The 12,545-nt window shown below is 33.5% G+C and overlaps 1 protein-coding gene across 1 annotated transcript in view; it reads right to left on the bottom strand.

The window, feature by feature from the left end:
* Window positions 1-9,094: 9,094 nt before the first annotated feature.
* The window catches only part of acj6 (abnormal chemosensory protein 6), a 43,884-nt gene continuing 40,433 nt past the window's right edge, over window positions 9,095-12,545 (bottom strand). Inside the window, exon 4 of the mRNA XM_018446074.1 lies at window positions 9,095-9,859. Coding sequence (XP_018301576.1) covers window positions 9,095-9,859 — 765 coding nt within the window. The remainder of the gene's footprint in view (window positions 9,860-12,545) is intronic.

Genomic DNA, 12,545 nt, shown 5'->3' with positions numbered 1-12,545 from the left:
AAAGTGGAAAGTGAAAGGTATACAATAAAATTATCAATAACATCAAGGTTTACTTTATTATACTATGTACTATAATATTTATAATTGAATAGGTACTTGGAACAAAGTTAGACACAAAGTATGGTAAATGAATTATGGCACATGATATGTACAGTATGGAGGAATCTTTCTCTTTCCCCTTATCGTACATTGCGCGCAATTTGGTACGTTTGCGAAACATAACATATGCTTATACGAATTAATCCAAATCTGTGAAGAAACGTTGCTATTGGGTACATATGTTTGCGATATGTAGAATACATTTCTTGTCTCATTTCGATAATCATCATAAACAGGCAAAATTATAGGGGTGTTAATATCGTTATTGGTTAAAACGAGTTATTGATACGCGCTTTAAAATTAAAACTTTTCATTGTCTCTTAGAGACATAGCACGAAACGTAACGAGGACGTGTACTTACGTGAATTATGCTACATATTAGAAGCGAATACAATTTAACTAATAAACTAATTACTACGTAATTTACAAATAGATTTACAATTCGTACAATTTGTCGATTATGTACAAAGCTTCGAAAGTGCCTATGAATATAAGAACTAGCATATAAGCATCTGTCAAGCAAATAAGAATTTAACATCAAACAGCATGCCCTATGGGATATATGATTCATTTATACATAAACGTAGCCTCGAAACATTGTTCCAAGTTGCACGCAACATATTTACATAGAAATTTCTACAATGTCAGACAATTAAACTAGTATCTTTTATGATATGTCTTTATTATATTATTATATCGTTCGCGATAGTTACAGTCTTACTCATAAATAGCGTTTCACTTTTACACTGATCGCGCATTTAATTACAATTTATATAGATTGAATTTAATTCACTGTGAAATTATGATTATGATTTGTCGATCGTTATTACACACATATAGATTCATATTCTGACACATCTGGAATTATTATGGGACACGTTGAATGTGTTGTACGTAGACATAGTGTAAACATAAATATGTAGTGTTATTTCTATTATACAAACGACGATTCGCGATCGTTTCAGATTTTCACCAGTCTGTAAATGCATAGATGAGCGCCGTGAACGCTCGATAAAGAGTGTAGAACGAATAGATGTAGAACGAAAGCGATTTTCCTTATAATGGAAGATAGATATGCTCTACTTCTTTCTTACGTTATCGTATCGATGCTATTTAAAATAGTTTTTAAAGAGAGAGTTGCGTTTGTTCTATATATTATAAATATTTACGCGTAAAGTATCTTAACGAACCGAATAACGAGGAATCGACGCGATGTCGTCCGACACAAAACGGCATATGGCTAATTTTAAAGTTATCAGAGTGTTAAATTGCGTATCAACTTTGGCAATTGCGAATCAAATGATGATTGATGATTAAAATTTGCTAACGACATCGCGTTTTTTTCTATGTAGAATTTAGCTATCTAAGCTGGCCACGTGAACACCTATGAGTAAGACTTTTAAATTTAACAATTCATTTTGGCTTTTTCTCCCCCTTCAATTTATATGTATAAACATTTAATCTATATATAATTGTTGATAATAATTATTTATATTAATTATTTAGTTTCCATATTTCTTTATACAAATATGCTCCCGTCATAACGTTTTGACGTTAATACTTTTCGGTTGAAATCGTGCCGCGCGAGTATCTAGGGCGATGGTTGATGATCCGCGCAATCGCCATAAAAATGAATAAATTATAAATACGCGTACATAAGAGTCTTCACTGTTTACGCGTATATACCATGCGATGGTACAACGCGATCATTTTTTCGCCACAGATAGTCCGGTTAGATAATTCACGTTACGGTAATTCGTTAGGATAAGTCGAAAAAATTGTGGAATGCAGTGATTGATGTTGTGTCAATTTCACTTTAACCTATTTTTGTGAATATCTGTTTTTTCTTAACGGTGCACGTAAAATAACTGGAAATTTTATCTTTCGGGTGGGACTGCAAGAATCTCTTGGAACGCCATGTCTCTGACTTTTACATTCGCGCTTTTATGTTTAAATTAGCTCGTAAATCCATCTATCAGTGTTTTCAGAAATTAAACTTGCGGTAAATTGAACTTGGTACATCTCGTGTACTTCTTTACATGACAGAAATATAAATTTCTCGATGATCACCATCGATTAGCAGCAATGAGTTACAGTGGGAGTGCTTAATGGCTGTTTTCTAAATAATATCATAGCCAGATGTATTTTATATATTTACGTATAACATATTTTCTATCATTCAAGACCGTATATGATTAAAAGCGGTAGAGATTAATGTTTTTTTTTTTTAAACAATCAGCCCTCTCTTCAAACGATAGGTGCATTAAAGAATTCATTCAAAATATCTAATAATAATTTTTTTTTCTTTGCGAAAGAAATCTGCACATGTGTTGGAATAGTAGTTGAAAGATTGTTTAAACTACGATTTGATATACAATAGAAACGTATTGCGGAGATGCGCAAATCTGCGCAAGTCGATATTGCGACGTAGTTTACCGACGTCACGTGTGCCTAATCGCATCATTTGGCAAGACTCTTAAGTGCAGTTTCATGACGATAACAATTCATAAAACACATTATGATATGACTCGTTACCCTGTATTAAATATGTATATTTGCGCTATACTTGCGCTTGAGGAGACTTCCTATTTCGTTTTACAGTCTTACTCATAAATAGCTTATTTTGTGAAAACTAAAATATCTATATTACGCAGTAGAAAATCATAATCATTCAATATCATTCAGGATCATATTTCATACATTTTTATTTATTAAGTATCTCGTAATTGTATCTTTTAATTAAAAAATACTAAATATTAAATAACATAAACATTGCTTATCGAGATTCCTTTCTAGAGAGAGTAAACGTTTGCTGTTAGAACATTCTCTATTAAACGATAATTACTTACTATAAACCTGTGCATTGACGAGTTAATGTTCACGTTGCACATGATGACGCACGGATAAAGGCGTTAACTTTTTCTTCTTGCAATATATGTACCAGAATCATCATCACTTTTCATGTATACAGAATGTCCCGAAATCACAAATTTTTTTTAACTGCTATCTTATTTTTTTGACTAATTTGAGAAAACCGTTTTTCATAATTTATCGAAATATTTTAAATTTAGTTTCTCATGAATGTATCTTTAGAATTAAATCTTAAATTTTGCTTTGTGAATTAAAAAAACTAATAAAATTCAGTGCTAAACGTCTTTTATTTTCAATTGCCAAATTGAAAATTATCGGTTCTTCGATACTTTTGCTGAGATCAAATTGATTTTAAAGTAACCAAAGAATCATTGGTTTAAAAGATATTTTTTGATGGTTCTGGAACATTTTGCGTATAATATTGCAATGCGTAATTTTCTAATTTTTCATATGATACAACGATGTTTATTTAAATGATTGAAACTCATCATGATGTGTTGTATAAGCGCAACAAATTGTAACTCACAACCCATTATAAATGTTTTATTTAGTCATTTAATAAATATACAATGTAAGGTGGGAAAAATTATTTGTATATATTTTATATATAACGATATGGTACGATTATGTCAAAAAAGAGTGATTAATGACGCTCTGAGAATTGGGCAATACATAGGAAGTATATGGAATTTTATTTGGTCAAAGGACGTTTCCGTATTTATATATTGCAATATAATAGGATAATTAATTTTACTTATAATTTTTTATTTATTTACTATTCTTGTGTATACATTTCTTGTTTTTATTTTTTCATGAAATAATGTCATTAACGTGATGATTTTTTTATTAATAAAAAATATCGAAACTTTTTAAATATAATTTTAGCATAAACACTTTTAATGATATATTTTTAGAAAATAAAAGATTTTATAAAATCTGTTAATGAAATTTGATGTAATAAATGTCAGTTTCATGAGACTTAACGTGTAATAATATGTGTTGTGTACAATATGTCATTCTATATACTTCCTGGTGTCTCTCTTTTTTGATGTATATTCGGTCCAAGTGCACGAAACGTATTCTTAATCTAATTCATAAAGTTACGAATCATATTTACATAATTTTATTAGTTACGTAACAATAACATTGTGTTTCTCAAGAACGTTATTTATAATTGTTGGCTATAATTATGATAGCTTTTGGAATTGAAAACAAAGAAGAACATACAAGAAACAAAGGAGAGATACATAAAAAAACAAGAGTAAGAAACAATGAAAGATATGACAGATTTATCGCAATATCTATATAACGTTTTAACTCGTCGGGATTTGAGTTCGAATTAAAGGGATGCAGTGATTAGAAAATGCTTAACACAATTATGTTGCTAACGAATCGGTACGTTATGCAATTGAACAGTCGCGTGTAAGAAAATAATTTCTTTTTTTTTACGAGAAAAACGGTCGCGATGCAGGGCGGTTCTGAGGTTTTTCAATGACCATGGATAAAGGCTGATAAACTTGCTGATACTGCTCCGATAAAATGGACGCGCCATAGGCAAGAAAGAAAACAATAAATATTAAACGTCTCACTAGACTTCTATATTGCACTAGAACTTCTTCTCCACTAGCTAGTAAAATGGCAAATAGAGGCTATTACTCTCCTATAAAATACTTATCCTCTTACATATGTACAATTTAAAAATTGCTATTATTTTTTCACTTTTACCTTTAGCTATTACTAATATTTTCGTTTGTCTGAATATTTCATCCTCTTTACATAAAATATTTTTCTAATGTTGGATACACACTCGATCACGCGTTTGATAAATTTTCTTACAATTTTTGTACCATACATTTCATTGTCCGGGGGGTACAAATACAAATTTTTTAAGATTAAAATTAATCGAATTAAAATTAATCAACTGATAAATAAAATTTTGTTAAGATCGTTGAAAAATATATGTCCATTATGAGATAACTGTGTAATTAAGCCTCCATCGTTAATTCTGTATTTGTTAAGAAATTTAAAATAGTTAAAACAGATTTAAAAATTAAAATTGTTAAGCATAAAAATTAATTTTATTGAGTGAACCAATGTATACGATTTGCTGGAACACATATTTCATTACATGATTACATCGTATATTTTTATAGAATGAAAATAGTAATGAATGAAATTTTAAACTAATTAATATTACAGAATTCAATGATAATATGCTTCAACTGGAAATGAAACCAAATTGAAATCAAACGAGGAGCCGACATTTCGGATCTCATGTCACTTGCTCAGTTCTCTTCTACCTGCCAAGATAGAGAGCGGATTTCTAAAGACAACTTTTCGGTTGGTTAACCCTTCTCGACCTGTCAATGTGGAGAATGGATTTCCAATGTTAGCCTAAATCGAGCAAACTCTCTTCATTTTAATCATAGAATTGTGACTTTAATTTGAGTAATTTTCTATTTATAAATAACTGGTTTTTTATGGAATTCTAAAATTATATTTAAAAGTATCAGTCTTCATTCGAGATTGTCTCGTCTTTATTTATTAAAGTTTTAATATTATTTTTTTCAATAAGTGCAACATAGTTTTTAAGATTTTTAATAAATTAAGTATTGAACTTGCAAGATATGAAAACTTTTTCAATTTTATTTGGGCAAAGCTAATGTTTTAACTAAAGAATATATTGAAACGTATTTTTAGTTACATGCGAAGTGAATCACTAAGGCGTATATCCAACCTTAGAAAATAGCGCAGAAAATTTTACAATTGCGACTTGCAGCACGACCGTTTCGACCGTATCGAAAACTGACCGTGCTTTCTCGTTCGCTATTGCGCCTTTCCTTCCGTTAAGAGGATGTCGCTCTCATACTCGAGAATTTCGTTGTCGTCACAGATTCTTTATGTCGGCGAACAGAAAGAGATAGACATGTAGACAGTTAGAGCCATCGATTTCGGATTATCCGTGCATCCGATATTAACCGTACTTTATATCGGGAAACAAAACCGGAAAACTAAACTCTCTTTCTGGCGCACACGTTGGTTTGCGCAAAAGTGGAGACCAGAGCGTAAGCGCTGGTCGCATCCTTGATATCGGATCAATAAGGAGATTATTATTAATCGTCGAGTCTGAAAGCAGAATGTGCACCGAGACTTAAAACAATCCCCTCGTTGTGTCGTTCGCTCTGTTTCTCTCTCTCTCTCTCTCTTTCTCTCTCTCTCTTTTTTTCTTTTTCCTGCCCTTCTTCTTTTCCCCGTTTTACGAAAATAGTCGGCGCATGGCGCATGGCGGATGCGCGGACGATCATAAAAAATACGAACAGAGTATAATTAATTCGTTTACTACGTACTACAGTATTGCTTTAATATGATATGGTACAGTCTTTTCACTGATTGTCCAATATCACTACGTAAAACATTTTTCTTAGCTCTGTTAGTTTGTTCCTTTCTCTCCCCCCCTCCCACCCCCTCTCCCTCTTTCTTTCCCTTCTTTCCTTTTCTCTCTCTTTCTTTTATTATTTCTCTCTCTTTCTCTCTCTCTCTCTCATTTATTCTTTTCTTTATCTTTTTCTAAATTTCAACTCCTTGGTTCTGCCTTACATACGCAACATACATTCGCTCGTTCACATGCACACTATCGTTCTCTTCACTGTTTACACTGCACTGAGCGTCTTCATTAGGATTAATATCACTTTTTCTTCGGCGCGACGTATCCGCGCGTCGTCTTTATAACAAATACGTACTTTATATTTTATGTTTCGAGTTGTACTTTTCAAGACGCGTTGGTAATCTTTGCTCTTCGCCGTTCACTTGTCATGACAAGCTCATCCGTGAAAAACGAACGACGAAAAGGCCCTCTCTCTCTCTCCCTCTTTCTCGCTTTTCAACCCCGTCGGGATCTTCCTCCGACAATCGATTGTGCCTTCAATGATTATTGCTCAGTAAATTATTGCAATGGCGACCTAGTGATTTACGATTGTTTCCGATGTGTTTTTTGCTATATAAATGTTGCCCATTTGTGACTACGTAAAATATTACAAGCTTAAAAGTGAAAAATTATTAAGATCGCAATTGCGTTAAAGATATAATTTTTTAATGATCCATTCGTATTAATAGACAATATGATAATGTGGAAAATTTTATTAAATATCATTGTATTAGAGAAATTTACACAACAAATTTTTAGTTTAGTTTGTCTATTTTATCAATTTTTTTATGATAGAAATGATAGAAATTAAAAGAATTATATTGGAAAGTTTTTCTTTAACTTTAGATATCCTTTGCGTATTATTTCGATTGATAATTGTTTGATAAATAATTTCTGTTGCAATGTGATTCTAAAGTGTGATAAGATATATTTAAAGATCTCACGACTTCTTAATTTGTATCCTTATGATTACAATTATGCATTTACAAAAAGTGATATTACAAACAAATACGAATCTTAATAAAAATTAAACTTTTTTTACTTCTTAGCAAAGAAAAATGGAATACTATATTTCTATTGTACATTTATTTTACATGGATTATAGGATTTCATATATTGGTTTCCAACAAATATGATAGTGAAATCGGTGCCGAACAGCGATTTCAACCGCGAATGCCATACGACGAGGGGTCGAAGGGCAAATAGCATCGTAAACTGTTTTATCGCTATCGTTGGTAGTGTATTTCTTGATCTTGTAGTTTTGCGGATTGCAAGCTTGAAGGCTCTTTATTTTATCGGAAGAAAATATTAGTTGAAGCATTATAATAATAGAAATGTTCGAATTGAATTAAATTTTTATCTAATTATTCTCATAGAATCATAATACGAACCTACTTTCTGTTTCTTCTTCTGCTTCAAATAATTCAAGATATTATAATATTGAATGACTTTCTAACAAATCTCTATTTTTACATATTTTTTGAACTTAATATATAAGTTTTCACTTGATAAAAAAAATATCATATTAAGCTATAAAAGTTAATAGTTTGATTGTAAGAAAAAATTATACGTAAAATTTTGCCTCTAAATTAAAAAAATATTGCACAGCGTATATTTTATTTAAAAGAAAACTTTAACATGTATTGTAGGCTATGAGCAATATATAGTCTTAAAAAAAGATAACAAATATATCCTGTTTCGGATGAAACGCACGAATCGGACGGTATTTATGTAGCCCTATAATATTATTATCCAACATAAATCCATCGCTACAATGCTTACTGCTAATGTAAATGAAAATACGAAGAAAGCGTTTATATCCTCCTAGTGCAGAGTTTTCCATTTTCCAAAAAGCATACCGTTGAAAGCGTTATGCATTATTGCAGCGATCAGTGTTTTTCCTCGGCATTATCTGCATATCACTCGCATTCGTTTTTTCGAGGGAAATAAAGAGGCGCAATATGCGTTCGAATTTACTTATTTCAACGTTAGGATATAAGATGTGTCTTTAATGTTTTCCTTAAAGCAAAGTCAATTAGAGATTTGTTAATAAATAGACAATCTAAAAAAATGGCTCACTCTATATTAGAAATCATAGTATTGCATTCAACAATTTCCATTGTGGATGAAGAAAACGCGGCGACGATATCAATTTGATGGATCAGACCGATTGCGATATGAATTTATATTTATTGCTATGATACCGCGATAATATCCATCGTGAGACATTCGTAAACGCGTCACCAGCGTTTCATTGCATCGATTGTATAACGTCACGAGAGATAATCGTGTTAGCTGAAGAGGAGAGAGAATCGCGAACCGAAACGGGTCAAGAATAGCTCCCTGCAACCGGTGATTCCAGAATATGCGTTTTAAAGCATATTACACACGCGCAGTGATAACAAGCGACTCTTTAGCCTGTGACAGCTTCGTGTACCGATACGTCTGCCTGTAGTGTCGAGCCATTCGTTTTAGCGGCCGCGAAAGACTACCGCAGATAGATATCCCGGTGACGTTGATCCCGACGACAATGACTTGGAATCTCCTCACCGTGATGACCACCGGCGGAGTCGGGGAAAGCCCACCTTGACAATTTTGGGCACTTCACGGCCAACCCTGAAACTCAGTCAGAGGTTCGGGTTTGGGCTCGAGACTAGGCAGTTGGTACGGTCAGTTTTGCTGTCACAAGCCACCCTCGGGTCAATGTTGAGCCGCGAACTTCATGCGCTTTTGCTTCTGCCGCTGATTGCAGAACCAGACTCGTACGACGTTCTTCTTCAAGTCGAGTTTTTCCGCGATCGCCGCGATCTTCTCACCGGACGGCCGCGGTTGTACCGCGAAATACGCCTCTAACGAGCGTTTCTCTGGCGCGGCGATGCTTGTACGTTTCCGTTTCTTCTCGCCAGCCGGTAATACCGAAGGTGCGTCCGGGTCGCGTCGCTTATTCTTCGCCTGGGCCTCCGCTTCTTCCAGCCACGCCTGGAGGATCGGCTTCAGGGCGATCATATTATTGTGCGAGAGCGTGAGCGATTCGAAACGACAGATCGTCGACTGCGAGAGAGCGCCAACACCCGGTAGCTTGAGATTGGCAAGTGCTTTACCGACATCGGCTTGCGTAACGCCGAGTTTGATACGCCGTTGTTTGAATCGCTCGGCGAAGGCCTCCAACTCGCGCGGATCGGTATCTGCGTCAGGATGTAGGCCCGCCGCGGCTGCAGCCGCGGCCGCTGCAGCCATCGCCGGATGATGATGCGCCGGATGCGGCACGCTGCCACCACCGCCACCTAGGTTACTGTGATGATGATGATGACTCATCATACCGTTCATGCCGCCGTATACGGAGGGACCGTGAATGCCCGCGTGATGCCCCGGTCCACCGCCCGTGCTTTCGGACATTGGTGTCAATGTTGTCATCGAATTTGCTGGATCCAGCATGTCGAGACTCTCCATTCCTGGATGGCTCATCTGGAACATGCAAATTAGGAGTCTTTAATTCGAATACGTGTTTATCGTTTCGTAAAGAACATTCTTTTATGTTCGACATTGCCGAAATGTTTTTGGAGTAATGATATCTGTTGAAAGTCTTAATTAGTTGACAACTAGTCGCACGGAATATATATATTGATGGTGATATCGTTTAACGAGATGGACAAAAGCTCGTGTTCCATCATGATAATCTTGCTTGTTTCAATATTGTTAATAATCATATAGAAAATAATTATATAAAGAAATAGAATGAGATCTATATTAAGAGTCATATTATTTGGTATTTACTATTTGGTATTTTGTCTTTCTCTTTTAGAAACGTGCATGTGATAGGTCTTAATTTTTCAAATACTCTTCGTAATTTACTACGAGATTTTGTAACATATACTTAAATATTTCAAAAGAAAGACTCCTCTTTTCTCTCTTTTATCCATATTTTTAATTTATTCTTTAATATGTGTGATAATTACTAAATTTATAATTAAAAATACATATCAATGAAAAGAAACATGTCTGTTGGGCTGTGACCAATTTCAGTACAGTCGGATGCAACTTATATAGAAATTAATTGCTATTTTTTTGTTAATTGCTCTATTTTTTATTTTTTTGCTCAGTGGATCTCTCTCTCTCTCTCTCTCTAAACCATTATTTTTTGCAACTCGCTTGGAGCAACAAATGCGGGAATAGAGCAATTAATTAGCAATTAAATAGCACTATAAACAGACGTATTTATTTTTAATTTTCTGCTATTTCTTATGGATATACTGACTTCAATCTTAAATTAGCACAGCCATTGTTTTCGGCAAATCGATTGGAATAAAAAAAATCGAAATTAAGAGCAATTAATTAGACAAAAAGAATAGCAGTTGATTTCTATATAAGTCGCATTAAATGTGGCTATGTCAGCTTAATAGACCTACACTGTCAAATCTATAGTGTCAAATTTAACCTAATGTGAGTCGCCACTACTCCTATTAAATATATCGTTATTTTTTACTAATACGATAATTAAATTTGACACTATATCGTATTAATTTGACACTATATAGTGTCAAATATAAGCATTGTTTTAGTATAAAATAACGATATGATTGAGTAGGAGCAGTGGCGACTCACACTAAGTTAAATTTGACACTGTAGATTTAACAGTGTAAAGGAAACCTATAATTAATTTAAGATAATTGTTCATAATGGGCCTTTTCTAGTAAGAAACACGGGTGACACAGTGTAAGACAGTGAATTATTTTATCCTCACTTAACATTAGAAAACAAGAATGAAATGGTTCACTATGTTACAGTGTTCTTTTTTAGGGAAAAGCCTAATATCTAGCCTAATGTTAAGTCTATTAATAATATCTAAATTAAACACATATTGTGGAACAGAGATATTAAAAATGATTCATTAAAACCATTTATCAAAAAAAAAAAAAAAAAAACAAAGGTTTTAGTATTGATAGCACTTTCTAATTATTAAAAAGTAACAATTAAATGTGTTAACATAAAGATATCTTGCAGGAGAAAAATTCGAGATATTCGCTTTATGCATGTATGCATATTATTCAAGAAAATATGTAAGATAAAGTAAAACATATAAATTCGGAGGTATTTGAAAGGCCTGCTGAAAGGCCGGATGCGTATCGTATCGCCGAGTTTGCGGAAATGCGTTTTGATGAAGCACCGTCGTGGTGTGGGAGAGACATGAATGAAGGGGATAAAAAGCAAAGTTAGGTCGAGTGCGGCGGAGAGAGTAGGAAATATGTACAAGCTAACACGTATAATTATGCTACACGTGCCGCGACCGTCGTCACGAATGCAAAACGCACCTCCAGTATAACTCTTTACAAATTATTTATGAACTTCTTTCATATTTTTCTTCTCTTACACTGCTGTTACATACAGCACGTGCTATGGCATGCTGTTAACTCGCTTTCTTAAAGCCAATATTGGATATTCATCTGTTGAAACGAAACGGAAAATGCATTGCAACGTCAAATGCGATAAATCGCAAATTACGAACGAATAGATGAGAAAGCTATTTTTTGAAATGGTGTTTTTTTTGGTTTATTTGGAAAAAAAAGTACGAAAAAAAGTATCTTCTGTATTTCTCATTTTTTGTTTCTTATTCCCTTTGAATTTGGTCTGTTTTTTTTTAGAAATTTTTTTTAGAAGATTTTTAGTTCCAATGTACGCATAGTGTGGTTTTTAATCAAGTCGCGATTGATTTTTCCAATTAACTTATTTTAATTAATTAATTTGCTTTAGTTAATCTGCTTTATAGTACATAATTTATTTATTGCGTCCTCCACGTACTTAAGTATGTAAGGTATCACGCACACGCGTATGATCTTGTTTACACACGTGAAATTGTCTAGTCTCACGAGAGTATACTGAATTAACTAGACGCCAACACAGCAACGGTTTTGACCGTGGGGACAGAACATGTAATTAGAATTAGTTCACACGTATATTTCAGAAATAAAATTGTTCTTCATGCATGTACAATAACCTTATTAGACAATAATTTATATCAGCAAATGACAGCGATTGTCGATATAGCATATATATGTGCGATTGCTTACGGATTTTATTGTAAAATGACTTTTTATTTTTGTAAAGGAAAAGATATTATATATGTGTCAAAATCTATTCATGTAAAATCTTTAAA

This window comes from Mycetomoellerius zeteki, unplaced genomic scaffold (assembly GCF_001594055.1).
Source record: "Mycetomoellerius zeteki isolate Tzet28-1 unplaced genomic scaffold, Tzet1.0 scaffold174, whole genome shotgun sequence".
NCBI classification, from domain to species: domain Eukaryota; kingdom Metazoa; phylum Arthropoda; class Insecta; order Hymenoptera; family Formicidae; genus Mycetomoellerius; species Mycetomoellerius zeteki.
This window is presented reverse-complemented; position numbering and strand designations above follow the sequence as displayed.